General features: G+C 45.7%; 1 protein-coding gene across 3 annotated transcripts in view; it reads right to left on the reverse strand.

Moving 5' to 3' along the window:
- Positions 1–17,819, reverse strand: part of LOC8041832 (tumor susceptibility gene 101 protein) — a 35,094-nt gene that overhangs the window by 16,630 nt on the left and 645 nt on the right. The window contains exons 2-7 of one of the 3 annotated variants that reach the window (XM_040211074.3): positions 13,545–13,629; positions 10,676–10,768; positions 6,341–6,406; positions 5,321–5,484; positions 2,839–2,992; positions 142–252 (exon numbers count right to left, since the gene is read on the reverse strand). In XM_040211074.3, coding sequence (XP_040067008.1) covers positions 142–252; positions 2,839–2,992; positions 5,321–5,484; positions 6,341–6,406; positions 10,676–10,768; positions 13,545–13,629 — 673 coding nt within the window. The remainder of the gene's footprint in view (positions 1–141; positions 253–2,838; positions 2,993–5,320; positions 5,485–6,340; positions 6,407–10,675; positions 10,769–13,544; positions 13,630–17,819) is intronic. The other 2 variants (XM_040211075.3, XM_029995377.4) reach the window with 2 other exon arrangements.

Here is a 17,819-nt window from a genome sequence, read left to right on the forward strand (position 1 = left end):
CTAGATTAGAGACTCTAGATTCAATATGTGTATAGCTTTATGCCCGCAAGATGCTGATTTATCATAATAAAAGGAGCAGCCGAGGAAGAGCGCAATTCGCGTGGCGCGCCTCTTCGGAAGCGGTTCCTCCATGGCACTCACAGTAGGGTGACCACCCCATGGGACCTGATGCACTGGTCGGGTAAGGTGGCATGGGCCCTGCCGCAGATGAGTAGGGAGGGTTGGCCGCAGTTCCCAGCATGTGCATGAACGCTGCAAGGGCGTGGAAACCACACTAGGAATTACTAAAATGGCACAAACGACGAAGGACAGACAAAAAGCAGTGTTGGCTAAAGTACTCGAAGTAAGGTACAAAATAAATGAGAGGTTATGTACTTCGAGTAAAGTAGTAAGTAAACCGGGTGCACTGTGTACTTGATTTGAAGTGCTATAAATATAATGTACTTTCAAGGCTAAGTACAACTACATTTTAATGATGCCCTTTCATTCCCCTATACAGATTTTTTTTTTCTAAATCTGGTACGCATTGCCCCAGGAGTGATCGGGGGTGCATCAGTTGTTTACAAAAATGGTGGCGAATATTGGATAAAGACAAGTGGCTTCAGAGTTGACAAAGCATCATTTTGTCATACAATTTTAACGAGACCAAATTTGGGAAACATACTTTGAATTCGAGAGTTGTACTGTCTTCGGAAAGCACGCGAAAAAAACACCTCAAGTAAGGTACAACTACATACTTAGAGAATGTACTTCAAGTGCACATATTCTAAACCTCCTCGAAGCACTAGTTTAAAAACAATGTACTTAAAGTGCTTCCCAAAACTGACGAAAAGGCACCGTTTTTCGAGCCACCCTCGGGTACTATTGCTACGTGCTGGCGGCACCTCTGATTATTACACGATACCCGCCGTTTCTTTCCTTGCAGCCGGACAGACGGACACGGGGAAGCGGCAGAAAACTTTGCTCCTTCTTTGGACCTAATCGTATCAGCTATCGTCGCAGGTGGCGTGCTGTGCAGCGAAGAGGCGATAAGAAGAGACGCCAGATTGCAGTGCGAGAGTTCAACTTCAAAAATCGTTTTCTCGCTTTAAACAAAAATTACTTTGATTAAACTTTCAGAATCAAAAGATTATTGATTGTTCTTCCAAACACACCATATTTTGTATTTTTTACTTGGACCACCTCAGGGTCAAATAAACGGCTGTTTATGCGTCAAAACACACTTTTCTACAACTTCAGGATTTTTGTTTATTGCGATACTTAATTGAGCAGTTTTAAAGATGTTTTACTGATTAGATACCTGCAGGGCAGCCAGTAAAAAATTCTATTAGGTCCCGGTAGCAATTAGATATTTTTGATAAAATAACAAAAATGCTAAAATTTTCAAACTTTTTTTTAGTTTTTTAAAAATTATTGAAATTAAACAAAACTTCACCAGCCCAACCACATTGTAAATCGAAAGGCATGGAAATTTAAGAAAACATATTGTTCGGTGTTTCACTAAAAAGCTGATTTTTTATCAATTATTCACTGGTGCCTAGTTTCAAGCTGTTTTTAAAAATTAAAACCGCGCTCACGTCATCAAAACATTTTTTTCGCTAGAAGTATTTCAGGGCATGGTTACGGACATTGCAGCAAAAGGCCATGACTTTTTTTTTAGAAATCGGAAGGGGTCCAGCGCAACGTCTGGGACGTTTGACATGGAATGACCCATTACTGAACAAGATCCACCTAAGCAGACGCTATTCTTTTTGGTGGAGAGCGAACGACATTTCGGCAGCAATCTCTTCGGTCGATGTAGCGTGTCTGGTAGTTAGAAAAAAACAATGTACCTTTCGAGCCGTTTCGTCTCCTCTTTCTCGAAAGCAAAGCCCTTGCCTGTAAAGAACCAGTGAATTTCCGAAAGCCATAGAAAATGCGAGGCAGCCATTGCTATGACTAGCAGACGACACCGGGGCTCGGTGTCCCGACCAACTTGCTCACTCCAAGGACAGTGAGTAGACACAAAAACCTTTGTGTCTACCCGCTACGTCCTTCAATCAGAACTTGGTGCCGTGATGTCACTGCACCCTCTGAACGGGGAGCAGCCAGATTTGGTATCCGCGATCTCTCGGTTCAATGTGGCGCGTCTGGTGGTTGTTAATCTACAAGCACAATGTACCACTCTATCTATTTCAACTCGCCTTTTTTCAGAAACTAAGTCCTCGTTTTGGTGGATTTTTGAACACCACACAAAAGGCAAGGCAGCCACTGCCACGACTAGCAGACGATATTGGAGCTCGGCATCCCGACCAACTTGCAAGCTTTGAATGGAGGATAGAGTGAGTAAACGGAAAGGCATTCCTGTCTAGCCACCATGTCCTCCAATCAGAACTCAGTGCTGCGGCATCGCCGTACCTTCGCGCAAGGAGCAGACGAACTCGCTTGCAGCACGAGCTTACGATCGTTCCGTGGAACGCAGTTACGGTCTGGTACCCGGAGCCCGTCTCAAACCGGCGTTGACCACCTCCTAAAATATGGCCTCTCGACTTCCGCCCGACGAATCCACGGAAGCGTCGCGCCGTTCCGTGCCATGATCATTGCAGCGTCGCGAGTTGTCCTGCAAGTCGACGGTTCACGGAAACTTTAACGGCCGGGGTTGGGACGTTACCAGCATCACGACACTGACCTTTGCTCATACTTTTCCCCCTGAACCTCTACAACCAACCGCCAGGACCGCGGCACCTGCCGGTACGACATGCCGGCATCCGTGACACTGTCCGTCGCCACTTCGAGGCCAGATTCTATGCACGGGCAGTATAGGATGTCAATGCCATAGTTGCGAGAAGGACCACTCACAGGATCCCCCGGCGGCCGGCCTGGTCGGGTAGGGGGCGCCACCCGCGGCCGAGAAGCCCGAGCCGCTGTCCTCCTGGGGCTTGGAGAAGACCGGCGGTGTCTCCCCAAACACAATGATCATCACCTGGATCAGCCCCAGCAGGTCTGACGAGTTCTGCAAAAGAGCAAGCGAGGTTTGTCGAGTCCTCCCCGAACCAGGGGCACCGCGGCCGTACGGTCTCGAAGAAGTCCGAGAGTTCACTTTCCTACAAATCGGAGGCAGCCAATCGCTACAGACGATACGAGGATCTCGACGAATAACGAAGCTTAGAATACGAATATAATCATTATCAAGATGTCAAGGAGGAGTTTCGGTTGTCCTGCCTCCAGCGGAAGCATCCTAGCTTCGCACAATTTGCATTCGCACAATTTGGTTCAAACAATTTGCATTCGAGCGAGATTGAGTGCGTTACGAGAGCTCGCAACCACTTACGACGATAGCGTTAAAAATTTAAAGCGGTTGCGCGGGATTTCAGCTCGGAGGTAGGTAAAAGCAGACGGCGAGCAAGAGCAAACGGGTCAGTGGGAAAAAGACGGTTTTCGTCGGAATGTCCCGTCTCTGAATAAAAGACCTCGACGTCACCGACTAAGTCGTCGGACTAGAGCAGCACTTTAAAACGTGCCGGAGAGGACACGCCGGCGCCATCTGTCGGGTAGCCCCGGAACACTCCCCATCTGCATACACTCTGTTATTTTTCTTGCGCATCCTTCTTTTACCCTGGGCTGGAAATACTTCTGACAATGTTACGAGCAACAATTCCTCAGAGACGTAGACGTGATGCGGCAAATTCTGCAAAACCTATAGTTAAGTTATATGCAGATATGAAGTGTTTCCCAGACATACGGCACAAGTCTGTTCTCTATAGCCGTTGAGGGGTTAAAAAGGCGGTACAAGCTCCTTGCAGCGTTGGTGTAGAGTTTTTGAAAAGTTCACTGTACACCAGCTTGCTTGCACACTTACTTTTGTTAGAATCTCCACTTCCAGCATGCACTCTTTGTATCCCGCTAGGCTTTGGGTGCTTCACGCACAAAGCGTTATCGAAGGTAGAAAGCTCGTGCCGAAGGTGGAGCATCTGCTTAAATCATGACCTATCACCGACTGCAGCCCCGTCTAGATTTGAAGGCATTTCCAACCGATTGGGCTTACATAGGGTCCTTGCTTGAGACCAAAATGAAATGCTACTTCCGATTCGAATATCTCGCCGGAACACGCCGGATTCCATGTTGGAGGAATTTGTCGCTGTTGTGCTATGTTTTATGTACTTTGGGGCCGTTTTCACGCCGATCATTCGAGGCTTAAAATGGTCAGTTGTGCCGTAATTAATTCTTCCGACCGGAACATTCAGCGGCAAAATAAAAATATGGTCAACAGCATTGCTTTTTTTTTTTAATTGTGGCAGTTGTTAGGAACCAGGACAGGGCAACGCTCAAGCAATCGGTTTGCCGGCATAATAAATGGCTTCGATAGATAAGCCGGCACAACCTCGACAGAAAAGCTTTGTGCAAGCTAGGAATTTGTGGACTGCACTTCGGGCCAAGTGAGGAACCTCTTTGCGGTTTTCTAGAACAGGTAAAGCGGACGAAATTACTGGCACGGCATCTCCCGTCTTCATCTGTGTAGCCAGTCAAGAAGTTGGAGGACCGGCTAAAGTGCTCACAAGTCTTGCACAATATCCCCCGACGATATCACGCATAGGTGGCGGCATTAATTTCCTTGTGAGTCACCGCAAATGATTAGCAGATGAGACATTCTTTGCCATCCGACAGCACTTCACGCATGCATTCCAGTGTCGTCCGAGGATGTCAAACAAAAGTCACGCTCATTCTGACCCGTGTTCCGTGGGCTATTCGCCACCAATTTGTTTTATCATAAAACGCGAGCGAGGCAAACACCTGGGCTCCCCGGCGCTACTGCTGCCGCAATAAGACGCCAAATGCCTGCAAGATGACGCCGAGGCACCGATGGCAGACGACAATGTTGGTTTAGATTTCGAGGCTAACCAGAAGTGACGTCGGGTGCAAGAAGCCTACAGGTCACGGGCCATGTTTGCAATAGTTGCTAGAAGGCGAAAGTGTCCATCACCTGCTAGCATCTCTAAACTCAGCTCGGGCACAGCCGAGCTTCATCACCCGCCATCCTCCTTGCCGCAAGGGGACGCACGCACGCACGCTAGCCACCGAAGTGTGCGAGCAACGTCCGCCATTAAATCTGGAATGCTCTCCGCGGTTCAAGTTGCTCCCTCTCCAAAACCTAGGCTCTCCGGCTTTCTTCCGTCGTAAGCGGTTGCGAGCCGTCCGACAGAACACAAGTCAGAATAAGTGTGACTCTTGTTTAACATCTTCGGACGACACTGAAATGCATGCGTGAAGTGCCGTCGGACGGCAAAGAATGCGTCATCTGTAAGCGGTTACGAGCCGTCGTGGTTGCCGCGTGCACACTCACGGGGTTCCACTCATGGAGGTAGGGCAGGAAGACGCGCCCGGTCTGGTCGACGTGCCGGGAGACCTTGATCTGCATGTAGGCGGTGGGCTTCACGTAGCACATGGGCGAGTTGTACGGGTGAGTGTCCAGCAGCCACACGCACACCGGGATGTTGTACACGTTGCCTGCACATGCACGTCGAGCTCTACTTTTCCATCTCGAGGAACTCCTGTCGCGCTAGATCAATAGCCAAGGCACCCAGCAGTGCAGAAGCCTACGGTCCTTGTAAACGGCAATACACTTTAGTACTGCCATGCATCGAAGGATGGCTTGCGTCTTAAAAAATGGTGCTTAAACTGGGCAACGCTTTACTCGGGGACGGGAACGATTAGGGAAATTAGAGAGCTGGGGGGAACCCTTGAGGGCGCTCTGGGAAATCCCTGGGACCCCCGGGGTGCCCTTGAGGGTTGCCTGTAACAGACTGCCCCACAGTAGAGGTCATGCCTCTAGTGCAAGCTTTCCAAATAAAGTTAATGTAATAAAACTAGACAAAAACGTTTGCCATCGTCCCATGTATTTCTAGTTCCTCAGAAAGGAGGGGCACGAAGGCAGACAACAGTGGTCCCAGCGATTAATACACCCTCTACACCGCCTCCCCATCCCACCCTCCTGGGCCCCCAGGTTGGGTCCAACACACCCAGAATTTCGTATGCAAAGTACACAAACCTACAGTAGACACCTCCCCCGGTACCGCAATATAAAGTTTTAACAGCCCCGAGACCGAAAATCCAGGGTAAACCCCAGCTATCGACAGTTATGCAAGAGATGTCTATCGATAGTGCAACCGATAGTCTTTTAATAACGCACTATTAGATTTTTTTTTTTTACTATCAACGGTTAGATTTGGTTTTCACTACAGACAGTCTTTCCTCTTTGCGGCACGCATTTCGGAGTAAGTCGGGATACAAGCGGAGAACGTCGAGACCACCAACGACCCGCAAACGCATCCACACGACGTGAAAACAGGGAGAAGTGTGGCACCTTTGTATGACACAGGGATGGTGCCGTCCAGGCAGAAGAGCTCCTTCTTGGTGCCGTCGTTGAAAACTGGAACGACACAAGCGCCACTCATTCACAACCTGACTAAACTCGTCTCTATTTGCTTATGGGATGAGCCAGCCATCACGGTCGCCCACAATCGAGGCCGACTCCCACATCTGCGTCAGAGTGCCGTCCAGTGCGTCGCAACCCAAGAGCGCACCGACACACTGGCGCCGTCTGTCGAGCAGCCCAGGATTACTCCCGACCTGGGTATAACTAGACTCGAGGTTTTGCAGTACCTTCAAGATAAAATCTATGCACTATCCTTGGGTTGTTCCTAACAATGTCAGAATTATTTCGAGTCCACAACGAAAGAATCATGCCTAAAATATATGCGGATGCGAGGTGTGTGCCAGTGCAACACCGCAGATGGCACCAGTGGTGTGTTCTCTCATCGTAAGCCGTTGCAAACGGTTGCAATGCGGTTCATCACACTGTTATGTGAATGCGTGGACCAGCCCTCACTGTCCACCAAAACATCAATTCACGCACCGGTGCGTGTCATTCGCTGTGACACCTTGCACCGCTGCAATGCCTTGCAACGGATGCCTCGCACTGCCGATTAAAAAGAAAACAAACGTCAGGGACAGTGTAATTGTCTTTCTACTTTGCACAAACACTGCTTAGCATATGTGCCTGGCCCGTTTATGACCTACGAAACACAAATTTGTTTTTCTTCCAAAGCAATAAGAGTTACAAGAAAAATGAAAGAAAAACGAGTCGCGTTCACCCCCTTAACTCGCAGCTGTAACAAACAACCACGTGATCCGGAGTCGATTATATGTTGCTAATGTTTATCGTAGCCGCGTTGCGGGTTAGCAAAGTGTGAACGCACACCAAGTGATGAACGTCATTAGAGTTTGGATAATGTGGTCGTCATGGCAATTGGATGTGTGTCACCCGAAAGCTCATTGAGCTATCGATTATCGCAAGCCCAAATCGAGTGTTTGCACGATGCCCGGGTTCGATCTGCGAGCCGCATTCGAATGTCGTCGCTCGGGAAATCGTGTCGGCACTGGGACCTCCGCCGTGAAGTTTTGTGAAAAAGATTGAAAGCAAACGCTCGCCTTTAACATTGAATTTTTGCTGCAATGAAGTAATTCCTTGGTCAGTGGTGCGTCGTGCAAATATATGTGGCTTGCACTGACATCGCATCGCATACTTTTGACCACCATGTACGAGGAGGAGAGGGAAGCTGCTTTTGTAAGAATTCAAAGTGATAAGGAGGAGAATAGCGACGTCTGTGCAAATCCGGGAGGCACAAAAGAAGATCCCAATAAGAGGGCATCTCCTTCTTTCCCTCTTCTCTGGAGGTCGTCGGAGTGCTCCTGGAACGACGTCACGTGCAAGCCACCATACATGGGTAAATTACTTTCAAAATGTAATTTAATTACAATTACAATTACTTAGGTCCCAAAGTAGTTTAACTACAATTTCAATTACTACTACGTGAAAGTAGTTCATTGCAATTACAAATTACTTTTTTAAAAGTAATGCAATTACTTTACAATTACTTATTTCTGAGAGTTACCCCCACCTTGGGCCATATAACTGTAAACGAGTTATATGGCCGCTGTATAGTTGTCACGCATTGTACTTTCCTTTTATGAAATTTGTTAAATGGATTATAGAACTTAATAGTTTGAAGTAATGAACTCCTGCATTCTTATATTCCCAAAAAATAAAAAATAAATGGCGACGAAATTCACAGGTGCGAGGTGAATCTCCTTAGAGCTTATGCAAATGGTACTAAGTCAAACGAACAAAAAATAAACTTAAAAATAACACAAGGAAACAAATATGCGGCAGTACTGGTATCATAAAACTCGCGTAAAAATGGCTAATAAGAGAAACTTGTAAACGACGTCAAACATTTAAAGAATATGACAACTTCCAAAAACATTTCAGCTACGATGATTCGCTGCCTCTCCCTGTCTGTGGACTTGTAACATGCCGAATGTGGGTAACTGTAGCACGCGAACTGTGGTCGCTTCCACAAAACTAAAGTCAGAATAGCAGCAATTGCCAGGGATTCTGGGTTAATTCAGTGCACGGTAACACCCAAAAAGCTCCTGAGATAGATAATAAATTTAGGATCGTCATGTAGCTAATCATTAGGATTGCAATGATTGCATCGATGCTATGCGTCTCATAAAGAAGACCGATTTGAATTTAGCATGACAAGAACAACCTCGAAAAAATAATGATACACTGTAAACGACTTCATTTTCGCGAATTTCGCGAATCGCCTACAATTCGCGAAAAATAAGTCCCGCGAGCAATTCCGGTAAAATGTAAACACATTGGAATCTATATTGCGACCCCACCGCGTCGCGAAAATTAGAATCCGCGAAGGCGGATTCTAACTGCGGCCTCTTGGAACTGCGGCCTCTTGGATGCCTCGATTTCATGAGTTACTTGAGCATGTTTCAGCTGGAAGATATAGACGAGCCATCATTATTATTTCTTTATAACTGTAAGTATTATTGAAAGTGACAAAAAAAGTTGCCTACCAGCAAATGTTTCCGCAAATTGGAGGTCGCCTTTCGGTTTGTTGAATTTGTTTTCAGAGACGGTGCGGAGAGTTTGCACCTAACGATTATACTTTCTACATTGTTGCTAATCTGTTTAAAGAATTTTTCGTAACAAGGCCCCGGCATGCAGCCTTTCCTTTTCCCTTGTATATAAGACTGTTGCAGGTTCTCAATGCAAAGCAGCACTGCGCGCCTCGGGACGGTTCCACCGGCCAGGACGAGAGGACAACGCGTGGAGGGTCACATTAGAGGTGTAAAAACAAAGTGCAAGCCAAGCCCTCTATAAATAAAGAAAAGAAAGAAGCCTTCAACGACAACAAATGTCTAAACAAGCTCCCTACAGTCTAAAGCCGCGGTTTGTAAGTTTTGGAATCTCGTCCAATCAGGCTGACAAACGGTTGAAAGGGTTAGGTAGAGCAGACACTAAATAATTAAGATTTATACGAAAAGGTAGGCGAGGATTGGGAGAAGGAAGAGCAGTGTAGCAACAACAGTTGGAAGTAAGGCAGGGTGAGTCGTGTTAATGAGACCTGCTGCTTCTTTGCTTCTTCGCCTTGATGTAAGAGTCGTACGACTTACTGTTAGAGGTACCAACATACGAGATAGAGGAGAAGGAAGTGAAAAACTTATAAAGAAAAGAGAATAATTTCATGAACAAAAAATTTCCCAAACTTGACTGAAATGTGTAAGCGAATACGCTAGCGGCGAAGACGCGTAAGGAGAACCTCGAACCTCCCCGCCTCGACCGGATGATGTGGTCGGAGCCAACCAGCTCTACTTCGACCCCCGATGCCCCCCTGCGGGAATGAGAAATAAGAAAGACCCCTAGAAACAGAAGCAACAAAAAGCGAACGAGGGGAAGAGTCAGATTCAACTACGACAGGAACGAAAACGGACGCGAGTGTAGCCCTCATTTATCAAATTATTTTTCAAATTCTTTATTAAATCGTTTTACAGTCTACAAAATCCTTCATTCCGTTCTATCCCAGCCTCTCTTTCCCATCCCTCTTTTCCCTTTTTTGAGCAGGTTGGGAGACACACTCTCCCCTGTCGCTTTGGCTGTACTGTCGTCTCCGTGGCCAGGGGAAAAAGCGCCGCCAAATCTTGCAAAAGTAATTGTAATTGTGCCTGAAATTTAGCAATTACTGACGCTAGAAAGTAATTAAATTACAATTACAATTCCTTTTAGTTAAAAGTAATTATTACAATTACAAATTACCAGGCAAAGTAATTAAATTACAGTAATTCAATTACTGTAATTGAATTACTACCCAAGTATGCAAGCCACATATACTTGGGTCTTACTGGTGCAAGTAAGCTTGCATAAAGTGAGCATTTCAACCGAATACTTTGCATTGCCCATTTCACCTCGACAAAATCTGCACCACAGCGCATTATTTGGACAATGGACATCGCAACAACCGGTTACAAGGGAAGCCTTAAGTGCATAAAAACACTTAAAAAAACACCAAGTTCAGAAAAAAAACAATTTGGTGCTACATTTAAGTTGCAAGACTCATTATAGCGATTCTGAAATGTGTTCCTACTTTGAAGTGAACTGCAAAACCAAAACATATTTTGGGATCGCACCCCCCCTTAAAGAGTGGTCACAAAAAAGGCAACTCGCGCTGCGCGCAGCAAAAAAAAAAAAAAAAGTATGCGTTTTATAAAAATTGTTAATGCTTCTGCGCGTGCATACGAATTCCAATGAGAATGTTATACATGCAGCCGTTTGCGATACCGCGCAGCTTTCCTTCTTGCCTTCGTCTCCTTCCCCTTCTGGTTTTCGGGAGGACCCGTAGGGAGAACAGCGGCGGAGGTCGTGACCGACACCCTGGCAAAAAATGCAAGTGGCTGGGTCCCGGGACTATGTCACGAGCAAAGAGCCTGCAACACGTCTACCGCGGGTGGATTCGCCGTCCCACGCACGGATTAAAAGTGGTCCCCAACTGGCAACAAATGACGTCACAAACGCCAAAACGTCCTTCCTGCCTGTCGCGACCCCAACAGTCGGGTGTACAAGTACAATGCTTCCTTACCCCCCCCCAAAAAAAAACCAAAAATCAATCCAAAGTAAACTGGAAGCAGAGGACAATGCCACAAGCTGTGTTTTGTGTCAACAGCCCTAAACACAAAATCTGTCCCATGATGTAAATATTGTGCAAAAACTTATTTTAATAGAATCTGGGGGCAGGTATTGTGTAAGAGGTACCCCTGTCGCGCCACTAGCAGCTAGCCTGAGAACTACACCCATGAGGACAATGTAATTATTGTAACATATTGTGGGTCTGTTCAACTGCACCGAACCTGATTGCTGGCCTGATTCTGTCATCTGCGTTGGCATCGGTCACTGAAGTTCTTAAAGGGGGCTCTGGAAAAAATTTTGACGGTCGCAGATTTGCTTGAAAATTGGTTCAACGTGTCAATAAACATGGCTGAATTTAGTGACCCAAATATTAGGTTGAAATATTTTCTTTTTACTACCTCAACTTAAATTTTCGTCCTCAATATTTTTTTTATACTGAAAGGCTCTATGGCAATGCCGAACAATTGATGACTGATGCTGTCATTTGGGCAGTACAACCTGTTTCCGACAGCTTTATGAAGTTTAACGGTAAGGATCAATGTTGTGGAAGCTCGATCCCACACGCCATACTGTTTTTTAGACTGCTCGCTTAACCTGCAAGTTTTGCATGAAACGTTTTGCGGCCAGAAAACCCAGGGAAATTTGAATGCTACTTGTGACGTCACTTTCATTACCTCTTTTCTCGATAGATATTGTGAATTTCTAAATAATAAATAGCATGCTAGGAATAGTAAAGCTTGAGTGATCCTAAAATGTAAGTAGTTTGGAAAGCTGAAGAGATCCCAGGATCTCCCTTTCAAAGGGGAGTTCAGGCATCTATCTCAATATTTGCACATATTTTTCTGATAGAGCACATTAAATTGAACCTAGAGCACCAAATAAATGTTCTCAAAACTTCCTAAATTGATTTCAATCATAGAAATACGACAGAATTGAGACCGAAACTAACTTCCCACGTTACTAGTCTACCATCTTGTCGTGACGTCAGATGTTGTATAAGCACCAGCACATGGGCAGTTCGAGCCCATTTCGGCAAGTGTAAGAAGCAGTCAGAAGGTCGTCGCAATTGTCTGTCGGAAACAATGGACCACAATTCATTGAGCTCCTCTGGGTCAAGCAATGACTGGCAAATGTCAAGATTTTAAGCACGAGATCGACGAGATTTCGGACGATTCGCCGCTCGCATTCGATTCGCTGCCATAATTTCCAAAGACACCAACCATCTGTGGCGGCTGCATTCGTGAACTGCCAAAATGTGGATCCAGATGCCGCTTCAGAAGCGGAGTGGTATGGAAGGTTTTGTTTGCTAGCACAGTGCAAACCGTCTGCTAGTGCGACGCAAACGAACCTGTCGCGATGTTTCCCTTCCTTTTACTCTTAGACAGATGGTTTTGTTTACCGCTGTTTGCCATTTTATTTTTTTCATCCTTTCCGATACGCGGGTTCGGCCGCAAAAAAGGACGATGGGGTGACTTTTCTGAACGAGTAGCCTATACTTCGTTTCAGCTTAAGTCCAGAAGCAGCTGATGCCATGAGAGCGAGCATGCAGCCCTGAACAGTGCTTGCACTGCACAAGCGTGCATGTTCGGCAGGGACACTGAAAGCCACGAGCTCATGCCCACACCATCCTTGTCCGACTAATTTTAGCAGAAAAATGTAGAAAAAAGAAAAAGGTTGCTTCCTGCATTGACCATTGGGTACCATAGTCAACATGAGTAGCGGTGGCAAGTGAGCTGCCACGCGGTGAATCTTGCAAGCTATTTATGCTGCATGCTTGTGAAAATTAGTGTTGGGCCGGCCCGGCTGTCGGAAATGGACAGCGAGCCGCGGGGACCCGGGCCCAAGAAACAAGCGGGCCGGGCTAGGCCAGGCTCCTTAAAATCGGCCCGTGCAGACCCCACAGCACAACACCAATTAGCCTAATGCAGACACAATCCATAAAACTGTAAAGGCTTATTATCGCCTCAATGCCGGAGGGGAGGGAGCGTCTGCTCTCAAATACAACATTTGACGTCACTATGATTACAGCGCTGCCACTGCTCGTTGTTGCCACCAGAGCGGCAGCCAGTGACTCAGAGGTGTGCGCGTAAACTTCAAAATTCACTTTCTTACAAGAAAATGCACGTTTTGATTAGACATTTCGTAGACATACTCAGAGGTGAATATTTAGTGCATGGTCAAAATTTTATAAAAATTGATGACCAGTAATATTTTACCGCCCTTCGAATATTTTTTACAATTCAAAGGGATGGAGCCATGCCTCGAAATTTCACGAGGTAAAACCAACCACTAAAATACGGCTATAATAAAAATTCGGAGCTCGCTTCTCCCAAGCATAAATCTTTTGGCTCGTTTTAAAGATGCCAAGGATTAAAGTCACCCTAATACCAAGCAATCCACAAAGGGACAAATCCTGAAAAAAAAAACGTGGAGAGTGATCAGCCTGTCTGAGCACTGCATGATGCAGAAAACCAAAGCTAAGAGTTTAATGTGTATTATAAGATTAAGAAGCCAAAAGACCCACCGAACTGCGAAGACATCGGGGACAGGTTCCGGTAGTGCTGCAGCGCATTCGAGACATCTTTCTTGGCCTGATCTGGGTAGTGGTACTGCAGGAAAAGCAGCAAAGCTTCATGCACATTACATCCAAAAATACACACATTCGCTTGTCTATTTCTAGCGTTCAAAATATTATTTGGTCAAAGCCTTTTTTCAGAGCTCAGCTCTGAGGCGCCTGTTTCGGCGTTGAACGGGAAACATCCCATAACGCGTTGCATTATGGGATGTTTCCCATAATGACGTCATATGTGACGTCACAAGGGTAATATTCTCCCACTAAATTTGTCTAAACATTTTTCTGCTAAATTTAGTGAAAAACTTTTCTGCCAAATTTAGCATAAAATTTTTCCACCAAATTTAGAGTGAAAATTTTACCCTCATGATGTCACACATAATGCCACTCAACCTGGGAAAAGTTTTCCGCTAGATTTAGCGAGAAATTTTCCCGCTATAGTGGCATCACGTGTGACTTCATGTGATGTCACGAGCGTAAAATTTCCCACCAAACTGAGCGGAAAAATTTTACCCTAGTGACGTCACATGTGACATCCCGTGAGAGAATGTGACGTCACGTGAAATTTATTACAAAATCTTTTCCACTAAATTTAGCGGAAAAATTTTTCTGCTAAATTTAGCGGGGAAATTGAAGTTCCGTGACCCCCAGCACCAATTCGGTTTCCCCCCTAAATATAGCAAAGAAATGTTGGTAAATTTTTGCTAAATTTTGCAGGAAATGTAACGAGAATTTTCCGCTAAATGGGAGGGGAGCAGGAGAGTAATGGAGGGAAAGGAGGGGCATAGCTCCCCTCCTCAGGAGCTGCGCTTTCATTGGGCATTACAGAGAATTGTAAACGTCTTAATTTTTCAGTTTTTGACATGCTTCCAGACTGCATGTCGAACTTGTAAGGTTGAGCATGTTGGTGAATGATCACACCTGAACAGGAGATATGTGAAAGGACAAAACAGATGAGGCAGCTTTCATCTGTTCTGCCCCTTCATGTATCGCTCACTTCATGCATTCAGAGGTGGACCACTCTGCAACCTCAGTCTTATGCGAAGAAGACAATTTTCTTGGCGCCATTTAAGCCACTGAATCCTGGAAAGTGGCGACAGTTTCTCCTTCACCTCTTCTCCAGTCTTGGTGAGCCGATTCGAATTCGCGGTGACAGGTTGCTTTACAAAGGCATTTCTTGCATGCCGAGATTTCGATAACCTCACGTCGGCAAAACAAGCACACATCTTTGCACCGCCACCACATGCGGCGTCAGTGCTTGACGGCATTGAAAAATAATGTTCCTCACGTGAATATACACAAAGAGCAATATTGTTGTACAAGACACGTGGAGAAGAGCCAGACTGATAAGATAACTGCATACACAGTGCCAAAGACGCCTTTAGTGGCGAGGAAGACTTTCAGTACGATGACGCTCCCCCGCAACCTTGGCGCGGCTTGTTCAGAACAGCCCTTTCGAAGCTACAAAGATTCACAAGGACCGAAATGGCGATTGCCAAGGCAACAGACAATGTTCAGCCAATCTCCTTAGAATCTTTTTGGCCATCTGTTTGTCAGCACCTGTTTATATTCTGTTCACAGGTGGGGAAGGCAATGGCACTACTTTCCTACGATCCAGTGACTTTAGGCATAATTACAGGCCTTCAAAAGGCTATTGGTCCCGAAACTTCCGCCAAAGTTTGGCAAGGGGTTGAAAGCTGCTGTCAGGTGCTCCACAGTCAATAAGGGGGCATCCTACTTTTGCCACTTCAATCTATAGAAATCACAATTATGAGCAATAAAAAGAAAAGAAAAAAAATTCTCGTACATCGACATTTTGTTGCACCTCCAATTTATCACTATCGTTTCTTTTTTGATCTCCGAAGGTATAACTTATAAATAGGCTTTTTTTTTTGTTTGTTTTCAAACAAAATGATGCTTTCAAGAGAATTAGAGCTGGGCATTTGGGCAGTGCCTCTACTGGATGGTGCTGTATGGGGTGCCGAATTTGGATGGCGATGGTAGTATTTACTTTTAAAACAAGAAAAAGGAACAAAAAATTAAGTTCTTTCAGGAATTGTTTTAGATAAGGAAGTTTGCGTAGCTGTTTGTGCCACCGTGATTCATGGGTAGCTCATTCAGGGTGCGTTCGAAATTCCAGCCCACTTCCTGCCAAAGTCCTAGCAGTGCTGGCTAGATTTGTGGCTCTCAGCCCCTCATGAACGCCAGCGCCGCGGTACAGTCACGTGCCAAGCTCTCTTGTAGCGTTACGGAGAAGTTTCGTGACTAGCAGTGAGCAGAACCACTGAACTACCCTGGTGCCACCCTCTCCCAAACAGTGAGGACAGGAGGGCAAGACTTGACCAACAAGGCCATGGTGCTGGACCTCGAGCGAACCCTACTGGAGACAAATTGGACACGAATCACAGCCAAATGATGACGTAGCATTCCTGTCCGGTCTGTGCCCGGTGCTGAGCTCTGGCAGGTGATGCAGATGCAACACCATGATCCTGTTATGTACTAGAAGGTGTTGTGTTACATTTTCTGCTCAGGGCAAAAGCAATCAAACCTGACAGAGGAGATGACATAAGAGAGGAGGAGGAAAACAAAAAGTGAAAAAGCCAGGTGCAGGTCGGCTATCAAGTTGCAGTCAAAGACAAAATCAGAAAATGAAAGATGTTTACAATTATCTTCAATGCCGAATTAGAGGGCAGCTCTTGAGGAGGACGAGGGGAGGATAAAGAAGGGAGGGTATGCCTCGCCTCCTCCCCTCCCGTTTAGCAGGAAATTTTCGCTAAATCTCCAGCGAAATTAAGCGAAAATTTCCCCGCTAAACTTAGCAGGAAATTTACCAAAATTTTTCCGCTCAATGACCAACATGTGACGTCATGGGTGTAAAATATTCCCGCTGAATAGGGCAGAACATTTTTCCGCTAAATTTAGCGGAAAACTTTCCAGCCCAATTAAGCAGAAGATTTTTCTGCTAAATTTAGTGGAAAAATTTTCTACCAAATTTAGCGTTCAAATTTTACCCTCGTGACGTCATTATGGGAAGCGCCCCATAATGCAAAGCGCAGTCACGCCAACGGCGACACCACGCAAATTGGAAATGGGCATTTAAGAGCTGCGCTCTGAAACAAACTGTCCCACAACCGTAGCCCCAGAGGGCCCCAAAAACATGGTTAGGACTGTCTGGGTAGACAACAGAACTGACTAAGCGAGCGAGATTGACCATTTGAAGCGCAATGTTAATGTTGACACTCGTTGCACCGACTGCCATAAATCGGAAAAGGCTTAACCAAAATTATTTGCATATTCAATAGAGGTTAACTGCTCATATTAAAAAAAACTGGATAGGTAGCACAAGGTGGCACTCCAATTCAAAGGATTTAGTCATACACATATCCATCCATCCAGAAAGGGCTCCTACTCCAGAGCATTGTGTACGACGATGTGAAGGTCTTGGCAAGAGTAGAGTCTCGCAAAGAGGCGCATTCAGTCCCGAGCATGCAATACACAAATGAAGTTTACCCTTCACACAGATATAAGTAAACCCCAAACTCCAGACTCATTGCCTCGACAGATGTCACGAGGGTAGAACAATATGACGTAAGCGAATGGAACACATGGTGCCCATCTTTTCCCAGTCAAGATAACTGCTTTCACAAGTTCCATGGAATGTAAAGCTTTCGGTTCGAATCCTATGCCAAGAGGCAAAACACACATCCTTTTTCTGTTCCTTCCTTAAAATTCCTGATGCCAAGCAGTAACTCGAATGCCAAATAGAACGGCATGTTTACATTTTTGTGATCGGCTGAAGAGCACAGCACCCATGCTACGAACCCATGTCAGAAACAAATCTAGTACAAATCCACTCCATGGTCCTTCCCACTAGTTTGAGCTGAAGATAAAAGCAAATCCCACTTAGGAGCCCAGTAAGAATCAGAGGGATATCGCGGATTTCTCGAGCATTTCAATCCAAAACATGAATAGTTAAAGCTGAGAGACATCAAAGGCGCCTTCCTCGAGAGTTTAAGAGCCGTCACTGCAAACCAAGGAACACAAGGAGCAGTTTCACCGGACTCGACGGAGGTCCTACAAGGTGTGTCAGTCCGACCGACGCGAGCCCGATTTGTGTTGCTTTCCTGGCATCGCGACGTATGATCGAAATTAATCAGAAGCTGACGTCAGAAGCAAGCCCGGAAAACGTTTAGGCAAAGTTAGGTTTATGGCCCTTTATGACGATTC

The sequence above is a fragment of the Ixodes scapularis genome, unplaced genomic scaffold (assembly GCF_016920785.2).
Source record: "Ixodes scapularis isolate PalLabHiFi unplaced genomic scaffold, ASM1692078v2 PGA_scaffold4__175_contigs__length_147842914, whole genome shotgun sequence".
NCBI lineage: Eukaryota > Metazoa > Arthropoda > Arachnida > Ixodida > Ixodidae > Ixodes > Ixodes scapularis.